The sequence below is a fragment of the Amia ocellicauda genome, chromosome 11 (assembly GCF_036373705.1).
Source record: "Amia ocellicauda isolate fAmiCal2 chromosome 11, fAmiCal2.hap1, whole genome shotgun sequence".
Taxonomy (NCBI): domain Eukaryota; kingdom Metazoa; phylum Chordata; class Actinopteri; order Amiiformes; family Amiidae; genus Amia; species Amia ocellicauda.
In genome coordinates, this window is record NC_089860.1 from 17,138,087 (window position 1) to 17,162,262 (window position 24,176).

At 43.9% G+C, this 24,176-nt stretch overlaps 3 protein-coding genes across 24 annotated transcripts in view; all 3 read right to left on the reverse strand.

Moving 5' to 3' along the window:
* LOC136763037 (protocadherin gamma-C5) overlaps positions 1 to 24,176 on the reverse strand; it is a 211,261-nt gene that overhangs the window by 4,503 nt on the left and 182,582 nt on the right. For 20 of the 22 annotated variants that reach the window (XM_066716735.1, XM_066716720.1, XM_066716738.1 and 17 more), the window contains exons 2-3: positions 4,646 to 4,704; positions 1,050 to 1,138 (exon numbers count right to left, since the gene is read on the reverse strand). In XM_066716735.1, coding sequence (XP_066572832.1) covers positions 1,050 to 1,138; positions 4,646 to 4,704 — 148 coding nt within the window. Of the gene's footprint in view, positions 1 to 1,049; positions 1,139 to 4,645; positions 4,705 to 8,907; positions 12,615 to 12,924; positions 15,523 to 24,176 lie in introns of those variants that run through there. The other 2 variants (XM_066716722.1, XM_066716718.1) reach the window with 2 other exon arrangements.
* LOC136763040 (protocadherin gamma-C5-like) lies at positions 16,203 to 18,791 on the reverse strand. The gene has a single exon (XM_066716740.1). The coding sequence runs from the start codon at positions 18,684 to 18,686 to the stop codon at positions 16,218 to 16,220; it is 2,469 nt and encodes an 822-aa protein (XP_066572837.1). The 5' UTR covers positions 18,687 to 18,791; the 3' UTR covers positions 16,203 to 16,217.
* Positions 19,911 to 23,367, reverse strand: LOC136762811 (protocadherin gamma-C5-like). The gene has a single exon (XM_066716349.1). It carries the CDS (start codon positions 22,527 to 22,529, stop codon positions 19,911 to 19,913), a length of 2,619 nt encoding a protein of 872 aa, XP_066572446.1. The 5' UTR covers positions 22,530 to 23,367.

Below are 24,176 nucleotides of genomic sequence, written 5' to 3' on the forward strand. Positions count from 1 at the left end.
GATTGATATATTTCCTAAGCAAATAAAAACCTTGCTCTTATAATAAATAAATAAAGTAACAAAATCCATACAATAGGTGGCATTTCAAGTCAATGGAGATCAGTGACTAGTCTCTGTGACTATGTGTAAATATTCCAGTATCGAGCTTCGGTTGTCTTGGAGCATTTGGAGAAAGATCCAGTCAGGCCAATAAAACTGTACGCATCATATTTCAAAAAGAAGTATTCAGAAGAGAAAGTTCAGTACTTAATGTATGAGAAGCCAGAACCCATCGATAATTAGCAATAGGAAACAGAGGCTCTTCTCAAATGAGGAAACACTGATAGCGCGGCCATGCGGAACATCATTAGCCAGAAGGCTTTCTATTACGAATCTGTACATGTGTGCATGGTTTCTTTGGATGATGGAGTGAATGTTACTGTTCTTGTATGCTGATGATCAGTAGATCATAGAGAAATGTTTCAAGAAATGAACATGCAGTTGTTGCAGGGAGATAATGAAAATATCGCATTTGATCCACCATTTTCATTATTTTAGGTAGACATACAGCAGTGTGTGTGTGTCTAGGATTGCTCCTTTCTTTCTCAACCTCCTCCTCCACGCAGGATGCTATTTCCATGAGCACATGGAAGTGTCTGCTTCTGATCAGAGGCTGCTGGCACAGAGTGTTGTTTGCCAGTCATCTCGGTGCCGCCCACGCTGTGCTCCAAAACATCACGTCCTCAGGAAGGCTGGCCTCCGCTGAGCTCAGCCCAGATCCAGAAACCAAACACAGCCTTCCAGAGGAACCAGACTGGCCGCAGCCCAGACAGCGGTCCTAAGGAGGAGCACTGCACACGATATGACTAACACACAGAGCTGGGAGGGCACACACTGCGTCTTCTGGTGAGTGATGAATAAAGACAATTACAGAGCTTCTTAAAGTCGAGGATTTTATTGCCTCCACTCCCTCCTTCTCTCTCTCTCAGACTGTCCAGCCCTGCGCTTTGCACCACAGAGCTGCATCTGGTTTTAGGGGGAAGGTTGTTTAATGGCATGAAGTCTCTCACCATTAGCTGCTGCCATGAGCGCCTGCAGCTGCTCGGCCTCGGTCGGGGGGTTGGGCCAGGGTCCGGCCTCTTCGGGACGCTGGGGAGCTCTGCATAAACACAGGACGCACAAATCAGCAACACAAACGTCTACTGAGGGAAATCTTCCCTTCAAACGGCACAACACTCCCTCACATCCAACAGTCCCCTTCCTTTACACACAGCCCAGCGCCTCGGGGCTGGAACACAGGAGCACACATTTTGTGCCAGTGTATCTCACACAATAAATGAATTCAGCAGTGTTTGAACAGAAAAGCGAGATCTATTTAAGGTAGACACTCTGGGGCACTCGGAGAGAAAGTACGTTATTAAAATTGAATTAGCAGCTGTGAAAGTATGATTGCTCAATGCCTGTAGGCACCTCAATCCGGGGAAGACAGACCGCATTACAGGGGATATAGATGGTTTGTTTTATGAGTTACTGGTCACCTTCATTATTAAAGCTCAGCAACTGACACTAACGGATAGCCTCGGGTTTAAACGGTACTTTTGTTGTATTTACGCAATAGAGAGACAGATGGGACTTTTATAAAACATAACTGAAAAACATCAATGTTTAACAAGACACCACACCCAGCGATATGTTTAAAAACACATTTGAAGGGGGTGGGAGTAGATACCAGTTCAAGACTTCTATAGAATTAAACATGACTATCTTATTAACATTCAAACTGTTATACAGCCGATGTCAAACCAATCTCCTCATTCTGAGTCTGTAAGGATACCAATTAAATCATTTGCCAAAGCCATATGGAGATCTTCACGGTTAGTCAGAGCTCTTTAAGCAATAATTCAATGATTTCGCATCAATATATTAATGCTACAAACTTCCAAGCCTGTTCAGAAACATATTTTGCTTATGTATGCCTGTGATCATATTCATTAAAAATAGTATAAATTGAAGGCATCTTTCTTACATAAACAAAATGTGACATTCTGGGTTACATTTTCAATCAAACATTTTAATCAGAAACACATTGTATGTATATAGGTCCTATTTACCCATATGGCATAGATATTTAGTTTAATCCTTTACCTAATAAATAACATTTAGCAGCTATTATTTTGTCAATGTAAATTCTTGGTTTTCAGCTTGATTCATAACCCACCACCACTTGATTAACAAAAACGCATTAATCTTTTAAAGGCTATGTTTTTCCATTCACTTTCAAGAGACCGGGGTTTTTATGGATTGGTTGCCGTTTTGCTTTTGTGCTACAGGATACGCGGGCCTGTTGGACATCAGTGCGGCGGCGCTTTCCCCTCTAGTGAGACATTAACGAGCGCACAGAGAGAGAGAGAGAGAGAGAGAGAGAGAGAGAGAGAGGGGGGCCACACTTCTCTCGCACACTGTGATCGGCGAACACCAAATGGTTTCATCTGCAAGGCATTTACCTCCCTTCAAAGGGATGCGAGAGTTTAACGACTGGCATTTGCATTCAAGAGGAAGAAGGGGAAAAAAAAAAAGCCCTGTTTTCTATTACAATCCATCTCATTTGCGAGGAGAGGTAGAGCTCTTTCTGGGGAATGGAAAACAAAATCTGCGGTTCAGCGCCGAGAAACCCCCCAGAGTGTTATTTGATGCCGGTTTCCACAAGCAGAGCAGTGTTCTCCCCAATTAACCCCATAGGCTCCGAGGCACCAGTTCCTCTTTGTGAAAGGATGGGGGGAAGTATCCGGTGAGGATCAGAGAAAGGGTTAAGGGGATTTTGTAGACACTCACGTCGGTTTCCTGCCTCTTATGAGGGGCAGTAAACTCTTTCCTTTGGTGTTGGAGTTTGGAAGCTAATTAATGCAGGGCTCAGATGGCCCTGTACAGCCCAGAAACAGGCAGCACACAGGAAGACGCGGGAAGACATTAAACTGCCAAGTTCATATGAATGAAAGCCAAATCCAAAAGGAATGGAATGGCATGATGACAACATGAGAGAAACCATGCAAACATGTGGCTCTGAGCCCTAAGTAATCCAAACCAGATCAAAGCGTAAAATAGGCACAAATGGAGAAAGAGTGGAGAACAAACGGGGTAGGGTTGAGGACTGGGCCACTCGTTTTCTTCTAAGATGATGAGATCTATTGCTCTCCCGGAGAAAATGACCGTCTACGCTTTGAAAACCTGGTCTAGAAATGGAGGACGGAGCCATTTGCCAAGGAGAGTGGAAACCCAACGTCTTCCATTTCCCAAGACAACCGATACTCGTGCTGGGGTATTTGTCATGCAATATGTCGGTTCATCACAGTCAGACACTCCGTCAGATGATCATTACAGATCTGTATAGATATTGATGTACTACTTCATATATTAGTAATGGCCGCCAAAGTACCAACAACTGGAGCATGTGCTTTACATCTTAATCTCTTCGATATTTGTAAGAAACAACGACACTAACAGACTTCTATGTAAATAGTTTCCAACGGTGTTCCAAAGGCAAAATAAATATGAAATACTGACATCCTCCATTGACAGGTAGACGTGGTTCATTACAAGCTGTTCATTTAACTGAGAAACATTGAACTTATTATTTATTACTTAAGTCATTAATAATAATAATAATAATAATAATAATAATAATAATAATAATAATAATATACTCCCATGAGACCCCTGCTGGACATCAGTGGCATAGCCCCTGCCATGGGTCATTAGGATTAATTGTGAAAACACGTAATAAATATGTACAAATAACTAATGAACATAAAAAATATTAAAGGCATGGTAGGTAGGTAACTGCTGAAATAGATATTCTATGATTTCCTCCTGAATATATTTGACCCAGTTCACCAAGAACCGTTAACCCATTTGATTGGTCTCAGAAGATAAGACTGTGTGTGTGAGGAGACTGTGGTTTAATCTGTGTGCCTGTGTGGACAGGAGCACGAATACCCTTGAACGAAATGCTCAATGTCATATCCGGCAAACAGGGAGGAGGAGGAACGATTCACTCTCCTCAAGAAACCCAGTGAAGGGGAGCTGTATGTTAGTCAGGAGAGGAAGCGCATCTATACATCACTTCTTTACCCAACAGACTGTAAATAATTTCCTCATACGGTGACTGTCGACTGTGCTGGCTAAGAAAAGGACCGTGGGCCTCCAATCAGTCACGATTCATTTCCTCCAGGGGCACACACATCATTAGGATTATTATTAAGATGAGAAGAACAGTGACGTTCTCGGGCCCCACTGTCTTCCACTGCTACGATTTAGTAAAACACACGAAAACAGACTGAGGTGAGATGCACTACAGTACACGCAGTGCCAGAGCGGGGCTGTGTGAATCACCACCCCATGTGTAATGAGCTTCCCCTCGTCCGCCTCCAGGAGAGCCACGTTTCAGACGCTGCACAGGCATTTCATTTCAAGGTCTCGCATGCGTCGTCTCATAACACACTTACAGCACCGGGGCCCTATTAACGCCCTTTTAACCGCATTTTCAAAGACTCCGCAGTAGACATAACCATGGCTACATTTTGTTATATAACTTTGTTTTTCACATATCCGTTACTGCATCGCAACGTATGGTGGGTGTGACTCAATGAAAATGAAAAAGGCAACTCACCCGCTGGGTCCGGGTCTCTGTCCTTGGGAGAAACGCCAGTCAGTGTTGGCAGGTTTTTGCTGCGAATGAAAAGAGAGAGAATTTGAAGTGGGTGTAGATACACACAGTGAGGGACAGCAGCAGGGCGCTGGAGCCCGGTCCGTATTCAGCAGCGCGTCTTCTGAGGGTTTGAGATGCATCTTCCATCTTCATTCCTACAAAACTGCATACAGGGGACGAATGTCATTGAAAGGAAAGGCAGGTTAAGTTATATTAGAAGCAGGAACCCTCTCGGTGAAGTCCACACTGCTCTCAGGCCAGCTATGAAGGAACATAAATACATTAGAGAGTTATAGGAGACATCCTGCAGAGAAAATGGTTACCTCCCATTCAGCCATTTTACCTCCATCCACTGAGTGATGTGAATTTCTGACAGATGGCAAAGGAAATCCATGCAAGAATGTGGTTCCCTCTCAGTTTGATCATGTTACAGTAAAGGCTACTTCAGATTATTGTTTGGATTCTTCATTAAATGTTTCTTAGTCCACAATGAAACAAAAAAATAAAGCTTGTATAATGAACATGTAAATATAATGACCTTGTTTACACAGATGTGTGTGACTGACTAAAGATGCAAAAATAAACATCACATTTGACTAATTTCCAACTCTCTCAAGGACATATCCCCCTCACTATTGGTTCAATTCTCTATCAACTCGTTTACATTTACTGGTTTGGGATATTCTTAGTCGTATCTTTGCTGCTTTTCATAAACAAATGTAACCGAATTACCTTGTGGATAAACAGATGAATAATATTTCAAAATGTAAGTACTTTAAAACCAGATAAACGTTCTGAAACAACATCAGCTTGTCAGAACAGAACTGCGACATTTAATTCAAATCAAAATGGTCCTCAAAACTCAAATACAGTGGTACTGGAGTTCAAAAGCAGAGAAGAGCTTCCCAAAAGAACAATGCAGGCAATACTCGCGGACAATTACATTGAGCTTATCCCAGTGCCAACTACATAACTTACAAGCCATACCAATACTGGAGGAGGGAAAAAAAAGCATTCACTCCTGCTCCACTTCTAGCAACTAGTCATTTTCAGACAAAGAAAAGGAAACTGTAACAGCTTGAGAACTTCTGCTTGACAAAAATGGTGCCTGGTTTGGCAATGCTTCATTCTTTTCAGATTTAAATATGTCTGTCTTAATAGTATAAGCCACCTACAGATCTCCAGAGCCAAACAAAGCCTCTGCCTCAGCTGATCCAACTATGCAAATGAAGGCCACAGTGGGCAAATAAATATTACCCGCAAAAACCCTCCCACGGTCACTGAGGAAACCTGAAATGCCGGCCCTTACATGAATGAATACAAAGGTGAAACGAATCAATGAAATGTACTGGAAAGAATAAAGTTTGTGTGTGTGTATATAAGAGAGAGAGAGAGACAAATTCAATGAGTGAGATTAATGCTCTAAGTTTCTTAAAAGGTTTAAGATGATTTCACTCCCCCAGCACAATCCCCTTTGTTCCTGCATTCAGTAATAAATATAACTTCGGCAGTGGAGCAACACACCAATTATTTCAGTGAACACAACTCAAGAGGGATGCCTTCCCTGAAATGGCCCCTGTGTTACTGAAGTAGCTTTCTGTGGAGAGTTATCAAAATAACTGTGTCCTTGTTTAAAACTATATCTGTCTATATACAAGCCTGGGAACCTCAGGCTTATTATTAGAGGTAAAGATCTATTGATTTCTGAAGCTTCATTAACTATTACAATCCAAACAGAGATGCAAGTTATAATGTTATGTTTCTGTACATACACTCACATACATTTAAAACATGGCTCATAAAGTATGGGATAGAAAGAATATAAATGCTGGAGAGAAATTGCACAACTATTACACTCAGATGTGAAATCGTTGCATTAGTGTGACTAACGCCTGGGCACCAAATGATGTCACAAACTCTGACTCCACAGAGATTTGATTGTTAGTTTTTTTGTTTCAACTCTGGACAGGAAATCATTATGACTTTTAAAGAATGACTAATGCTCAGATCCCAGTCCTGAGGAGATAAGTTTGACACAAATTCTACCTCAATCCAATTATTAGGACCCACAAAAACTGAAGAAAATCGCTTCTTTAATCAAACATTTGTTTTGTTCTTTAAAATGCGTTTTTATCCATATGCAATTTACAAGGCTAGGATGACCTGCTCATGAGCATAACTACAAAGCAAATAATATTCATTTTACAATACTGTTCTAAATCGAAAATAATCATAAATGATTAAATGAACTAAGTCTTTGTTGACCAGCTCAGACGAGACTGGCTTTTCTTTGCCTCAGGGATAAGGCTATGGAGCCCCGACAAGAATATAATTGTATTGAGCACATACAAATGCTCTCTTTCTCTCTATCGCCACTGCCATCAGGGTCTTTAATCACTGTTCTCTCCAAGAAAGCAACTCAGTGTATCTAGCCTGATATAAGAATGGCACTAATCACTGTGGAAGACTGAAATCCACATCTGGACTGCATCCCCCACATCTGTGACAGACTGGCGCAGAATTACATTTCATCCCATGGATCAATGCTGTTAACCCGTTAAGCCTCACATCTGCTGTCAAACCGAGGCCTGACACAAAACACGTTACACGTCTCTCGCCGTTTTCGACCATTGAGATCCAATTCTCGGCCACACAAAATGTCCCCAGGCAATTGTCCACCAGGAATGCGTTGAAATTCAACACCGTTTTCCCACAGAACTTCTCGAGTCTTTGAAACTAGAAGAGGGGATACTGAGTCAGTGAAATGGAAGTGCACTTAACACAATCACTTTGCTGAGCATTCGCTGGTTTTGTCCACACATACAGAGGAATAGTCTGACGTTTTCAATTACACTAGTGTGCATAAACATCTCTGATATAGTCCTAATTATATTTCATTGTAGTGTGTGTAAGTTTGTATGCCATGGCAAATGCAAAACAAAACAAAGCCCACTTGCAGACTGATGGGCCGATATGTCAAAATACAAATGAACTGCATGAATACAGGAAGTCACAATTCAAGTCACTACAGATTCACTCAACTAAGCTCAGATTACTGGCCCTGCTGTGAACTATGATTCTATACGAGAGATGACGCTCTCACACTTATGCCAAATTCAATTATTTCGGGCCACTATTAAGGCATCACGAGACCAGCGCCAGACTGCAGCCCCGTCTGTCACTAAGGCATGTTTAGACGCAGAGAAAGCTCAGACACGTCACATCCCGTGTGCACGCCACAATCTCTGTGACAGATGGGTCTGCCTGTGAGCTTTTAAATGACGACAGATTTGAAATAGGCCGAATGTGAAAATGCCAAAGAGTGCGATTCTGAGCTGCACTCCAATCACCTCCGGTCTCAAACAAACTGAATTAACAAGAGTCCGAGCAGAATATAGGATTCAAAGCCATTAGTGCCAGGCCTTTATGACGTATGAATCCATTCTGGCTGTGAACTGGAGTTTTAAATGTACTGAATTAAGCTTTATATCTTTAAGTTGTTATTCATAAAATGTCCATGACAAATAAGACAAATAAGACAAATAAGCTGAATAAATTAAATGTGTTCTTGAATACAGGATTCATTATTAAGCTACATTCAATTATTTCTATCATATACTACTCAAAAGGAAGAGTCTATGTATTTAGGAGATGGAAACAGGAAGTTAAAGGTTGACTATTGAACCTTAAAATCCTGCTATTCAGAAACCCCCCTCTATCTCTTTGTATAAGGAACATATGGTAGGTTTCCGGTGCAGCAAAGCAATGAAACCTCTTCTTTCGTAAAAGGAAAACACACCATTTTCATCACAGGAAACATTAGCCTGGAAGTCTAACATGTAAAATAAAGTGTACACAACTAAGTCTCAGTCAAACCACACAGTCTAATACACACACACACACACACACACACACACACACACACGTATGTTTTAAAGCAGAGTACTACAGGACAGAACTGAGAGAGTGCTGCAATGAAAATGAACTCTCAGAAGTGACAGAGCACAACTTTGGAGGTTATTAAGCTTATAGAGACCATTTTTGCTGAAATGACACCCCCACTTACACAGACACACATATACATGGTTTGAGAAAGGTGACACATTTGCAGATACACAACACAGTGTGTTTTAGGACAGCAGACCAGTGAAAGAAAGGGTGGCCAGGCCATTAACCTTCCTGGAAGCAAATCAGACTTGCCCAGGTACAGACAGCATCCTCACCTCATTGGCTGTGTTAATTAAGTGTTTTCGAGATAAAGACATATTCAAGGTGTTGGTTTTGCTCATCATGGGTGTAGAGGGGCTCTTGATGAAAACAAAGTCGCTTCTGTTTGACAGCGTGGAATAGTACGGCCTGTAACCCGGAATATGACTCTCGGGCGGACCTCCCACCACCTCCAAGTACTTGATGGGCCCGTCTGTGTTTAGCTGCAGGTGGAGGTTTTTCTGGGACCTCTGAGCATGCCTGGACCGCAGCCTGTGTCTGCTGTGGCAGCACCTATCCAGACAGCTGCTGCTGTATTCCCCTTTATGTCTAAGGCACTTCACAATGAGGATCACAAAAGTCAAAAAGGAAATGGCCGAAATGCAGGCCAATGAGATAATTAAATAAAGGGTGATGTCTGACATGCCTCCTTTCCTTGCAGGTGTCTTCCTAAACTCAGAGGAAGTGTCGGAGCCCTTTTCCTCCACCGAGATGCTGACGGACACGGTGGTGGAGCGCACGGGGGTCCCATTGTCTTTCACCACAATCACAAGGTCGTACACGGCTCCCTCCTCCTCTTGCAACTTCCGGGCAGTTCTCAGCTCCCCGGTGTGGGTGGCCACTCGAAAGAGGTCCTGGCCCGGGGGGATGCTGTAGGAGAGCCAAGCGTTGTGGCCACTGTCCGCGTCCACACCCACTATCTTATTAATCAGGTACCCGGCCCCTGCAGACTGGGGCACCTTCAGCTGCAGGGCACTGTCCTTGGGAAACACGGGGTACACGATGACCGGGTCGTTGTCATTTTCGTCCACCACGAACACATGCACTGTCACGTTAGATGTGAGCGGGGGCGTCCCTGCGTCTCGGACCTGCACTTCAATCTGGAAAGCATTCATCTGCTCATAGTCCAGAGAGCGCATGGAGTAAACATTCCCGTTCTCTGCGTTAATGTAGACGTAGGACGAAACAGATGTGCCCTGGACGCGGCTCTCCAAGATGGAGAAGGACAGCTGGGAGTTTCTGCCCACGTCTGGGTCGGAGGCTGACACGGTTGCAATGTGAGAGCCAGGGGCATTGTTCTCTGCGATCTCCACGGTGTAAGACGGCTGTGAAAACACTGGCGGGTTGTCATTGACATCTGAGAGACTAACGGGGATGGTGATCTGAGACGACAGGCGAGGGGACCCTGAGTCGGTGGCCGTGACCACGATGCTATACTCGGCCACCTTCTCCCTATCCAGCGGGCCGCTAGTGATCAGGGTGTAGTGCTCTTTAAAAGACGAGCTCAGTTTAAATGGCAGCCCCGGAGGCATCTGTAAAGTCACATCCCCATTGTGAGCCGAGTCGTGGTCTCGGACCCGGATCAGGGCGATGACAGTGTCCGAGGCTGCGTCCTCCCGGACCGGACTGGACAGAGAGGTGATGATGATCTCCGGGGCGTTATCATTCACGTCTGCGATTTCCACTTTAATGTTACAAGAGCCCTCCATGGCCGGGCTGCCTTTGTCTCTGGCCTGTACGGTAATGTCATAAATGGTCGCCACCTCGTAATCAACCAAGCCATTGACTCGGATCTCGCCCGTTTGGGCATCCACACTGAAAAGCTGCAGAACTGCGTCCGATGTATACTTGCTAAATAGATACACGAGTTCACCATTCAGGCCATAATCCATGTCCGTGGCATTCAGTTTGGTCACTAATGTACCAGGCGGGGAATTTTCCAGCAAGCTTACCCGTTTCACCGGATGATCAAACACCGGTGCGTTGTCATTTACATCCAGTATTGTAATCAGCACGACTGTAGTGCCCGATTTCTCCGGCGTGCCCCCGTCAGTCGCGGTGAGCAAGAGGCGGAATGTCGGTTGCTTCTCCCGGTCCAGAGGTTTCTCCAGCACCAGTTCGGGGAATTTACTGCCATCGCTTTTCGTTTCCACGTTTAAAATAAAACAGTCATTGGGGCTCAGGAGGTAGTTGCGCAGCGAATTGCTTCCCACGTCCGGATCCTGCGCGCTGTCCAGGCGGAATCGGGTGCCCGGCGCGGCCGCTTCGGAGATCTCCAGCGAGATGTTCTGCGCTGGAAACTGGGGCGCGTTGTCGTTCACGTCCAGGATCTCCACCAGCACCCGGCTCAGCTCCAGGGGGTTGTGCAGCACCAGCTGGAGGTGCAGGGGACACGTCGGGCTTAATCCACAGATGCGTTCCCTGTCAATCTTCTCCTTAATGACCAGCGCGCCGCTCACCCAGCTCACCTCGAAATAGCGGGCGCTGGAGTCCGACACGACCTGCAGCTTTCTCTCGGCGATGCTCGCCACCTCCAGCCCCAGATCCCTGGCCACGTTTCCAACAAAGGCCCCCGGCTTTAACTCCTCCGAGACGGAATAGATGAGCTCGGCGGACGCGCACGTCCACGCCACGGACAGCGAGAGACACAGCGCCGGCCAGAGCCCAGCCCGCTCCGCTGTCCTGCCTGCCATCGCGAAAAGTCCGCAGATCCCCACAGAAACAGCGCTAGGGTAGTAAATCCATGGGTCCGCTCAAAGCCCCTGCCCTAGCCTACACAGAAACCCGCCGCCGGGAAGGTAGAAAGCTTCATGATGCCCTACTTGTACAAACCAAAGCAGAGAAGCGCAACTCCATTGCGCTTCACACGCACTTCCCAGCACTGAAGTGTTGCGGAGCCTCGGCGAGGGGCGGGGGACCTGATCGCAGCACACAAGCCGACAGCTCATTGGTGGGCAGGCCAGCTAACTTTCCTCCAATGCAACCCCCGAAGAAAGCAAGAAAAAACACAAGGCCTGTGAGAGGAGCGTGGAGGGGCGCACACGCCGGGTCAGGGCTGGTCCAGTGCACAGGAAACGCGCAGGGAAGGAGCAAAGGAATGACGTGCAGATGTTCCGTGTTACATTTAGTTCCAGATGCAGAGGAAAGTGATAGTTGTTTTAACACATGCTAACTTTTACTATTTGTAAGGAACATGCACTTAGAGGCTCACAGTTTTGGGGGAAATGCGTTTAAACACCAAACAAAACCGAAAACTACGCACTGCACAGCAATTGTTTCTGTGTCTTGTCATCATACTGTGCACCACCAGGGGTCGCGGTTAATTAAATGTTTTGGATTCACAATACATACAAATAAATGTATGTGTGCTATAGTAATGTCGTATTACGTATGTAAACTACTGAAATCATTATGATTATTATAATTAAATTACAATAAAACCAGACCAATTAACGTCGTCATAACGGATGATGAAACACTTTTAGAACTGATGTGTAAATGTAACACATTCAAGGACAATACGACTTTGTGTTGAAGTGCACCAAATTACAACGCAATAATGTATCATTTTAACACAAGTCTTTGTGGGGAAAATTAATGTCTTCAAAATACACATTATTGCATTAAAAAGACATTTTGACAAGCCCATGTACTCAATTTCCTACGTAATTGTCCTAAGATTAAATTCATTTCTAAAAAAAAGAGAGAGAAAATACAACCACCTATTGAAATCCTAGAATATTAAATTTAACTAACAATTAAATAACCTCATACACAGTATGAAGTTATATCTAGGCCCACACAAGCAAGCATGTTGTGCTCCGCCACGTCGTCCCTTAAGAGTATCTAAAATAAATATATACGATTCACGGATTTGGTTATTAGTACAATTCAAAATGGAGTAGTGAAATAAATTAATAGCAAAAACAAAACATAAATCCAAAACCAGAATTAATCTCCCTCATTTCAAAAACCAATAAAATATTGGATTGATTTGCAGGTTTTTAATGAAAATTAGATTTTTATTATTGAATGTGTTTTATGTTCCTTTCGTTATTTTGTATTTATTCATACACACACACACACACTCCATATACATTGGTAATTGTTATTTGTATTATTTGAGGCCAAATGTAAATTAGTATAAAGGAAAAATATAAATATAAATATAAAATGACAAAAAGAAAGTGATGAACATAATACTTCGTCTCAAGGTCCAAACTATGCCCTACTATACACCATTTAACGCTCACCTGCTGACTTTCAAAACTCCAGGAGTTGTCGGGTAAAGAGGCGTCAAGGACATTTATGATCTCTTGAAAGTCAGTGGTGCTGCTGGGCTTCACGAAGGTGAAGTCACTGATTTCGGACATTGGAGAAAAGCAGGATCTAAAGGACTGGCTCTGAGACATCATGTCTCCTCCCAGCACCTCTATGTACTTAATCGGCCCGTCTGTGTTGAGCTGTAGCTGCAGGTTTCTGTTGGGATTCTTGTATCCATCACCGGCTTCACCTCGTCTGATACAGCAGCACGAACTGCCCCTGCTGTGTCTAATGCACCGCACTGCTAACAGCACAACCGTCAGGAAAGACAGGGCAGAGACGGACGCCAGAGCAATGATCAAATAAAAGGTCATCTTACTGGATTTATTGTCAGAGTCTCTGGATTTCTGTCGGAAATCCAGGATGGCTTCATGGACACCATCCTCTAACAATATGGGCACTTCCACTGTGGTGGACTGCACTGGCTCCCCGTTGTCCTTCATCTCTATGAGCAGCCTCTGAGAGGAGTCATCCTGCTCTGAAACAGCGCGCCTAGTCCTGACCTCTCCTGTGTACAGATTCACACTGAACAGACTGGCATCTGTAGCCTCGACCAGTTTATATGAAATCCAGGCGTTGTGCCCGGAGTCCGCGTCCACGGCCGTCACCTTCGTGACCAGGTGTCCCGCTTTAGCAGACCTGGGCATCTTCTGATGAGGGACAGAGCCCATGTCCGCAGAGGGGTAAATGACAGCGGGGACATTGTCGTTCTGGTCCAGGATGAACACATGGACAGTCACGTTGCTGCTCAGAGGGGGAGAGCCGTGGTCTCTTGCCTGAACCTGGATTTGAAATACTTTCAGTTTCTCATAGTCGAGTGAGTGCATGCTGTAGATGCTGCCGTTATCGGAGTTGATGTAAACGTAAGAGGAAGGAGACATGTCCTTTATCTGACTTTCTAAAACAGAATATGACACTTTGGCATTGTCTCCGACATCTGGGTCTGACGCGGACACCGAGCAAAGCAAGGTACCTGGCGCGTTATTCTCAGTTACATAGACACCATATGAGGTCTTGAGAAACCTCGGAGGATTATCGTTGACATCGAGGATACTAACAGGTATTATTTTCTTTACAGACAGCGAGGGGGATCCCGCATCAGTTGCAATTATTTCTATGTTGTATTGTGGGAACCTCTCTCTGTCCAAAACCCCATTCGTTACCAACGCGTAATGGTTGGAAAAGGAAGGTTTCAGTGTAAAAGGATGATCTGGGGGCACTTGTAAGACCACTTTGCCATTGTCGCTAGAATCTAAATCTCGGGCGTTTATTAGAGCAATGACGGTTCCGATGGGAGCATCTTCACGAATGGGATTTGGTTGGGAAGTCAGGACGATTTCTGGAGCGTTGTCATTCACATCCACAAGGTCGATTTGCACCCTGCAGTGACCCTCCATTTCTGGGTTGCCTTTGTCTGTCGCTCGTACGTCGATTCTGTATGCAGGAGTGTCCTCGAAATCCAGCTGACCTTTCACAAATATTTCTCCCGTGTCCGACTTCAAATCAAACATATTAGACACGGAATCCGGGGTATGTTCACCAAAAGAGTACATAATCTCTCCATTGGGACCTTCATCTAAATCGGTTGCCTCAAGTTTAGTGACAGAAGTTCCCGGGACACTGTCCTCTCTTATAGAGAGCTTATACACAGCTTGTTCAAATGTAGGTATGTTGTCGTTGATGTCAAGAACCACAACTGTGATCTCTGAGGTGCCAGTTCTCTCTGGATTCCCTCCGTCTACAGCCGTTAATAGCAGCCGGTGGACAGACTGCTTCTCTCTGTCTAGTGGTTTTTCTAACACCAATTCCGGGACTTTTCTGCCATCGTCGAGATTCCTCACCTGCAGGCTGAAGCACTGGTCGCTGCTTATTGAGTAGGACTTCAACGCATTGCTCCCCACATCAGGATCCTGCGCGCTTTCCAAAGGGAGACGCACACCCGGAGCTGTGGATTCGGCAATTTTTAAAGTCCGCTCGTCGGTCAGAAAGCTGGGCGAATGGTCATTGATATCTTGGATCTCAATCTCCACCCGATACAGCAGCAACGGGTTTTCTATTATAACCTCCAAAGGTAACACACAACCGGCGCTTTGTCCGCACAGATCTTCCCTGTCGATTCTCTCGCTCACAAGCAGCTCGCCCTTCTCCAAATCCACAGCGAAATACTGCTTCCCCGCCGCCGACGCTATCCGCAGCTTGCGATCCGAGATTTCTGCAACACCCAGACCCAAGTCTTTAACGATATTTCCAACGACGGAACCCACGTTCAATTCCTCGGGAATTGTGTAGCGGATCTGCGCATCTATTGTACTCCACAAGAGAAAGACATGAAACCACAGCGCCTGCCATCTCCAGCCGCCTCTCCTTGTCCGGTATTCCATTCCCACTGTATTTAAAATATATTTCCCATCAAAAAATGTGTATAGAAATAGAAAAAAGATAAGACACAAGTCACATACACGAGGATATGATGTGGCATCCCAATGGAGGGTATATTTTAAAATCGCATATCGTGTCCATGAGTCTGCGCAGGCTGCTGTGCTGTGCTGTGCTGTGAGGGTCGGGCTGCTGGGGGGATGGGAGTGGATCTCTTTGTACGGTTCTGCGTCTCATTGGCTCACCGCGCCCGACTAGGATTTCCAATAGCAGATGCGCTCTGGCTTAAAGAAACAGTTTGCTTTCTATCTTTAAAGCTCGATATGTTATACCTTCTATAACCAAACGACGAGAACAGACATGCACATAAGAATACCCGTGTAATAATAGTAATAATGATACAAATAATATTATGAATAATACAAATACTACTAATAATACTAAATCACAAAAGTGCGTATGCTAATTTTGGTGGTTGCATAAAAGTAGGCTACCTAACATAATTGTCTACAAAAATTAAATTGAAAGCCATACAGACAATATATTCCAGATCACACACACACACACACACACACACACACACACACACACACACACAGATATATATATTTCTCTTTAAACTAAGTTTATTGCATATTCCATATGAACAATCATCTAGAGTTACGATTTCAATGAACAATTGGAGACCATGTTGTAGTTTTGGAATTATGGGGCCTCGCTTCGTCTGTTTTTTCTTTATCATTGCCCAGACACATTTACCTGCAATATATTTACATACACACACATTACACATATGTATATACGTATATCAATGTATACCATCACAATATGAATACAGAGTTAATTTTCACCCAGTGCTCACCTGCTGACTTTCAAAACTCCAGGAGTTGTCGGGTAAAGAGGCGTCAAGGACATTTATGATCTCTTGAAAGTCAGTGGTGCTGCTGGGCTTCACGAAGGTGAAGTCACTGATTTCGGACATTGGAGAAAAGCAGGATCTAAAGGACTGGCTCTGAGACATCATGTCTCCTCCCAGCACCTCTATGTACTTAATCGGCCCGTCTGTGTTGAGCTGTAGCTGCAGGTTTCTGTTGGGATTCTTGTATCCATCACCGGCTTCACCTCGTCTGATACAGCAGCACGAACTGCCCCTGCTGTGTCTAATGCACCGCACTGCTAACAGCACAACCGTCAGGAAAGACAGGGCAGAGACGGACGCCAGAGCAATGATCAAATAAAAGGTCATCTTACTGGATTTATTGTCAGAGTCTCTGGATTTCTGTCGGAAATCCAGGATGGCTTCATGGACACCATCCTCTAACAATATGGGCACTTCCACTGTGGTGGACTGCACTGGCTCCCCGTTGTCCTTCATCTCTATGAGCAGCCTCTGAGAGGAGTCATCCTGCTCTGAAACAGCGCGCCTAGTCCTGACCTCTCCTGTGTACAGATTCACACTGAACAGACTGGCATCTGTAGCCTCGACCAGTTTATATGAAATCCAGGCGTTGTGCCCGGAGTCCGCGTCCACGGCCGTCACCTTCGTGACCAGGTGTCCCGCTTTAGCAGACCTGGGCATCTTCTGATGAGGGACAGAGCCCATGTCCGCAGAGGGGTAAATGACAGCGGGGACATTGTCGTTCTGGTCCAGGATGAACACATGGACAGTCACGTTGCTGCTCAGAGGGGGAGAGCCGTGGTCCTTTGCTAGCACTGTAATCTGATAAACTTTGTTTTTCTCATAATCAAATGAGTTCAGACTGTATATGGTACCATTTTCAGAATTGATGTAAAAATAGGACGAAACAGAAACACCGTGTGTCACAGAATCCACTATAGAGTAGGAGAGCAAAGAGTTCTTATCCAGGTCGGCATCTGAAGCAGAAACTGAATACACAGATGCGCCTGGAGGGTTATTTTCTCTCACGTATACATTATAAGAAGGCTGTGAGAAAAGCGGATGGTTGTCGTCTACATCCAGCACTTTAACGTTGACAAATGTCTTTGTTTGGAGGGAAGGCGAGCCCGAGTCGGATGCAACTATTTCTATGTTGTATTCGTCAGCCGCTTCTCTATCTAAACGTTTATCAGTTACTAATGAAAAATGACTCTCGAAAGACGGCTCCAGTTTGAATGGATAACCCGGAGAAACCTGCAGCTGCACTTTAGCATTTTCTCCAGAGTCTAAGTCTTTCACTTTGATCAAGGCTATCACTGTACCTATGGAAGCATTTTCCAAGACTGGATTTGGCAATGAAGTGAGAGTGACTTCTGGCGGGTTATCATTCTCATCTAAAACGTGTATTTGAACTGTGCAGTGACCCTCAAATTCTGGACTGCCTTTGTCTTTTGCACCAACATCAAACGTGTAGAATTTACTCTCTTCGTAGTCTAGATTTCTTATTACACTGATTACACCTGTGTCGGAATTTATATTAAACATTTTATTCACTGCATCGGATGTATGAGTACCGAATGAATATTGTATTTCTCCGTTTGGACCCTCATCTAAGTCAGTGGCTTTAAGTGTTAGGACAGAAGTCCCGGGATCAATGTTTTCACTTATAGATGCTGTGTAAAGTGTTTGGTCAAAATGCGGAACGTTGTCATTACTATCCTGAACCACAACTTCAATCACGGTGGTCCCAGATTTCACCGGACTCCCTCCGTCTACAGCTGTTAAAACAAGATTATGAACCGACTGCTTTTCTCGGTCGAGGGATTTTTCCAAAACCAGTTCTGGTGTTTTCCTTCCATCTTCAAGATTTTTAACATTCAGACTAAAACATTCGTCGGCACTGATTGAATAAGACCGCACAGTATTGGCGCCGACGTCGGGGTCCTGCGCACTCTCCAGCGGGAAGCGCACACCCGGCATCAGCGACTCCGGGATCTTTAACACATGTTCTTTCGTGGGGAAATGTGGGGCATTGTCATTGATATCCTGGATTTCAATTTCAACGTGATAAAAGTGCAACGGTGAATCGATAATAAGCTGCAGAGGTAAAAGACAACCGGCGCTTTGTCCGCACAGATTCTCCCTGTCGATTCTCTCGCTCACAACCAGCTCGCCCTTCCCCAAATCCACACTGAAATACTGCTTCCCCGCCTCCGACACTATCCGCAACTTGCGATCCGAGATTTCTGCAACACCCAGTCCTAAGTCTTTCGCAATATTCCCAACAACGGAGCCCTCTTTTAATTCCTCGGGGACGGTGTATCGGACCTGCCCGTCTATTGCACTCCACAAGAGAAAGAAATGAAAGAGCCACAGCGCCTGGCACTCCTGGAACTGATTCCGTGTCCCGCTGCTCATTTTCCAATACGATTTAATTGCATTTCCATCAACAAATATTTATCCACAAAAATAATAATACAAAAATAGATATTACATCACAGATGGAAAAAATATATTTTGACAATGTATATATTTCCAATGTATGTGTTATCCGTCAATGCGAACGCATCCCCCTCTCTGTCTTGTCTTTCTATGAGCATTGCACGGGCTATGTCGCTGTGGCTGGGGGAGGGAGTAGATCTCTTTGTACGGTTGAGCGTTGCATTGGCGCACAGCTCTGAACAGACTCGCCCAATAGAAAGGGACACCATTCTTAAAGCTACATTACATCCTAGTACACGTTTGCCTTCAAGTGCTCTGTCCCCGGTCTTTTGGAGTTAAAGAGGAAAAGCTAAGTGACAACAGGAGCGACCCGAGGACATATATGAACATACATGTAATGAAAACATGTACCCAATAAATAAATACATACATACAGGGACTTAACAGCGTACAGAAACAGAATTTAAATGTAAAACAGTTATAACGTGTACTGTCTCACATGCAACTGAACCCATGTTTCTACTTTACTTTTATTTATTTATTCATTAACTTATTGATATGTTTATGCATATTTTCATATATAGATTTATACATATACGTATGAAATTGCAATTACTGTTTGAGCGGCGAGTCTCTTACACAGACACTGTTTCTGCCCATGCGTGTCGCTGTCCACCTGAACGGTGCTGAAATCTCCGCACTGCTACTGCAAGCAGCGGGCAAACGGTATAACACGGCGCTTAGTTCACTTGGTACACAGTACGAGTTTACCTTTACAACCGGACAATCTGGTGTTTTTAAATTGGATTTTGAAGATTACACACCACACTATTCTAACAAAGCCATTCGATTAGCTGGGACTGAAGTAATGTTTTATGTTTCACAAGAGGACAATATATTTTAAACCAAACTTTCATCAATGCATCTTTAATTTGTAGATAACAAAACAAAAACAACCAAAAAAGTGCAGGCAGCCCCATTTATAACAGACTATAAAACAGATAAACTAATTCAAACTAGATAGACTATTACTCGGTTTATAACTATTACCACCACAATGTATGCGAATTATTATTTTTGTTTTTGTTTTTGCCTTTTTCTTGTAGTGAATGCTTAATAAATGTAATACATAATGTAACACTAAAAAACATAAAATTACAGAAATAAACAATTATGATTGAAAATGTATCAGTAACGAAACTATATTGCCACACAGTTAATAGTTATTTGTATTATTTGAGGCCAAATGTAAATTAATATAAAGGAAAAATATAAATATAAATATAAAATGACAAAAAGAAAGTGATGAACATAATACTTCGTCTCAAGGTCCAAACTATGCCCTACTATACACCATTTAACGCTCACCTGCTGACTTTCAAAACTCCAGGAGTTGTCGGGTAAAGAGGCGTCAAGGACATTTATGATCTCTTGAAAGTCAGTGGTGCTGCTGGGCTTCACGAAGGTGAAGTCACTGATTTCGGACATTGGAGAAAAGCAGGATCTAAAGGACTGGCTCTGAGACATCATGTCTCCTCCCAGCACCTCTATGTACTTAATCGGCCCGTCTGTGTTGAGCTGTAGCTGCAGGTTTCTGTTGGGATTCTTGTATCCATCACCGGCTTCACCTCGTCTGATACAGCAGCACGAACTGCCCCTGCTGTGTCTAATGCACCGCACTGCTAACAGCACAACCGTCAGGAAAGACAGGGCAGAGACGGACGCCAGAGCAATGATCAAATAAAAGGTCATCTTACTGGATTTATTGTCAGAGTCTCTGGATTTCTGTCGGAAATCCAGGATGGCTTCATGGACACCATCCTCTAACAATATGGGCACTTCCACTGTGGTGGACTGCACTGGCTCCCCGTTGTCCTTCATCTCTATGAGCAGCCTCTGAGAGGAGTCATCCTGCTCTGAAACAGCGCGCCTAGTCCTGACCTCTCCTGTGTACAGATTCACACTGAACAGACTGGCATCTGTAGCCTCGACCAGTTTATATGAAATCCAGGCGTTGTGCCCGGAGTCCGCGTCCACGGCCGTCACCTTCGTGACCAGGTGTCCCGCTTTAGCAGACCTGGGCATCTTCTGATGAGGGACAGAGCCCATGTCCGCAGAGGGGTAAATGACAGCGGGGACATTGTCGTTCTGGTCCAGGATGAACACATGGACAGTCACGTTGCTGCTCAGAGGGGGAGAGCCGTGGTCTCTTGCCTGAACCTGGATCTGAAATACTTTCAGTTTCTCATAGTCGAGTGAGTGCATGCTGTAGATGCTGCCGTTATCGGAGTTGATGTAAATATACGATGAAATCGATACGTCTTGCACTTTAGTGTCCAGTATAGAATACGAGATCTTGGCATTGTCCCCCAGGTCTGGATCAGAAGCGGACACTGAACACAGTATTGTTCCCGGTGCGCTATTTTCAATGATATATGCTGTATAGGACGACTGCAAAAATAGTGGCGGGTTGTCATTTACATCCAAAATATTTACCGTTACAATTTTGTGTGTCTTGAGAGGAGGTGAGCCGGAGTCTGATGCCACAATATCTATATTATATTCTGGATATTTTTCGCGATCCAAACTGGAATCTGTGACTAACGCGTAATGATTGGAAAAAGAAGGCTTTAATTTGAAAGGAGTCTCTGGAGTCACGTGTAAATAGACCTTCCCATTGTCCCCGGAATCCAGATCTTTGGCACTGATTAAAGCAACCACGGTTCCCACAGAAGCATCTTCTGGAACGGGACTTGGCAGTGATGTGAGAATGATGTCCGGGGCGTTATCATTCACATCCAGAATTTCAACCTGCACAGTGCAATGACCTTCCATCGCAGGAGTGCCTTTGTCTGTAGCGCGAACATCAAATTCATACATCGCGGTCTTTTCATAATCTAGATCGGCCGTCACGGTTATCTCCCCATTCTGTGCATTTATTTTAAACATATTTTGATTTTTTTCTGATGTATGTTCGGCAAATGAATACAAAATCTCACCATTTGATCCCTGGTCTAAGTCTACGGCTTTTAATGTCAAAATCACCGTGTCTTTAGCCGAATTTTCTTGCAACTGCATTTCATATAGACTTTTCTCGAAGTGAGGAGCATTGTCATTGATATCTAGAACTTGAACACTGATCTGAGTCGTCCCTGATCTGGCTGGTTTCCCCCCATCTATAGCTGTCAGTGTGAGTTCGTGAACAGACTGCTTCTCTCTGTCCAGTACCTTTTCCAAAATTAACTCGGGGACCTTTGTTCCATCCTTGTTAGTTTTAACATTCAAAACAAAAAAATCGTTTTGATTGATCTGAAAGGAGCTTAACGTATTTATTCCGACATCGGGATCCCTTGCGCCTTTCAATGGAAATCGCGCTCCCGGTAAAGTTGCTTCTGCAATATTTAATACCTGATCCGTGGTAATAAAACTAGGGGCATTGTCGTTGATATCCTGGATTTCAACTTCCACACGGTAAAGCTGCAATGGTGTTTCAATAATAACTTCCAGCGGTAGCAGACAACTGGCGCTTTGTCCGCATAGGCTCTCCCTGTCGATTCTCTCACTCACAACCAATTCGCCTGTCCCCAAATCCACACTGAAATACTGCTTACCGGACTCCGACATCCGCAGCTTGCGATGCGACAGTTCAGAAATCGCCAAACCCAAGTCTTTAGCTATATTCCCGACAATTGAACCCGTATTTAATTCCTCTGGAACGGTGTAGCGAATCTGTGCATCTATTGTACTCCACAAGAGAAAGACATTGAACCACCACAGCGCCCGCCGTCTCGGTATCTGATGCCGTGTCCCGTCTCTCATTTCCACGGAGAGATGAATGGCATTTCCATACAATCGCTTTACAAGAAAAGCATAGTCAAATGTTTTACCCCACTGTTCTTGAAAATGCTAGTTATAAATTCGAGAGAAGAAAAGGTGCAATTGTAGCGAGTATCCGTGGATGTGAGAACAGCCTTCTCCATGCGAACTGAAAGCATTGTAAGGGTTACGGCGCTGCGGCTGGGGGAGGCAGTGGATCTCTTTGTACAGCTCTGCGTCTCACTGGCTCACAGCGCAGGGAAGCTTCTCCAATGGGCATTGTGTGGTATCTTAAAGAAACACTGCCCATGCAATGTACAAAACGAGAGAACGGAATACTGAAACGCACCGGAGCTAAAATGATGAAATCTACTGAAAAGAACGATTTCAAACTCACTGCTTCCGAGATGTAGCCTATAGTGTATATAAGCTACAATGATCTTTGCAGTGATGTTGACTTGAATGAATAGAAATGAAAAACAAATTGATACATAATACTAATAGCACTTTTTAAAGGTATATTTTAAACACACACACGCATATATAATTATCCATACGGAATTAGATGAGGTAGACATACTTTTGTATTTAGGTAAATAAAGTTAACATACACACACGGCCTCCACAGCTGAAGTCTTGTCGGGTACAGGAAAGAGAAAACGTCAATTAAAAATATTTAAAATATTCTACCAGCGATCCAGTGTTACAACGAATGTGTTAAAAAGATGCACCAATACTGTGTTATTGTTACTGGCAGGTTGTGTGTGTGACTCTGTAAAATACTCCTTCTCTCGTCAATTTTCTAACACAGTGCCTTTGTTACAATGAACAAGAAAACACATTGCCCTTAACAACACTTTGTATTAAGTTAAAACGTATTTTAAACCCATCTTTCTTCAAAATATAATATCTAAATATATTTTAGGGGAGCAATCCCTGATACCTTTTAACTAGAAAAACTAGCAATAACTTGACTATTATTATTTAGTAGTATTAAGTAATAAAGTTGTTTCTACTCTCACAAATTAACACTGCTCTCCTACGTTACAAGAGCATTTGAAGATCTTTTGAATAATATAATGTCAGTCACTTCATGTATAAGTAACTGCGATGCACAGAGGACAAAAGCAGTATGAATGAATTACATATTTAAGGCACAAAGAGCAACCAACACAAATACTGCTACTGCTAATTACAGTCTGATCAAAATTGAATAATTAGTTTTTCACTATACTTTAACATACAGATTCCGCACTGATATATTCGCTGGTAAAGATGTATGTACTCGAGTCGATTGAACTTTCAGAGAAGTATGACTGGCGGTTTGCATATATACATACATCACCGACACAGTATACATTCAAAGAGGAAGTATATTTAAGTAGGAACTGTTGCCGATAAGGTAGGGAGTCGACTATCACGGTGATGAAACACAAGTGCTTAGAAAAGACGAATAAATATACGATATGACGTGTACTCAGATGTTTAAACAAATCATTACATGATTACAATGTATATCTACCCACAAGGGCCCTACACTGTGCGGTGATTTAAGGCAGATTTGAGGGGCATCCCTGGTCCTGAAGGCCACCGTTCTGCACGTTTTGTAGATCATTTTAAAATCCTCACATGCTCACAAGCTACATACAT

What these genes read in the sequence shown, in the direction of transcription:
- LOC136763040 (XM_066716740.1), bottom strand. Translation starts at nt 18,686, where the DNA reads ATGAGCAGCGGGACACGGAATCAGTTCCAGGAGTGCCAGGCGCTGTGG.
- LOC136762811 (XM_066716349.1), bottom strand. Translation starts at nt 22,529, where the DNA reads ATGAGAGACGGGACACGGCATCAGATACCGAGACGGCGGGCGCTGTGG.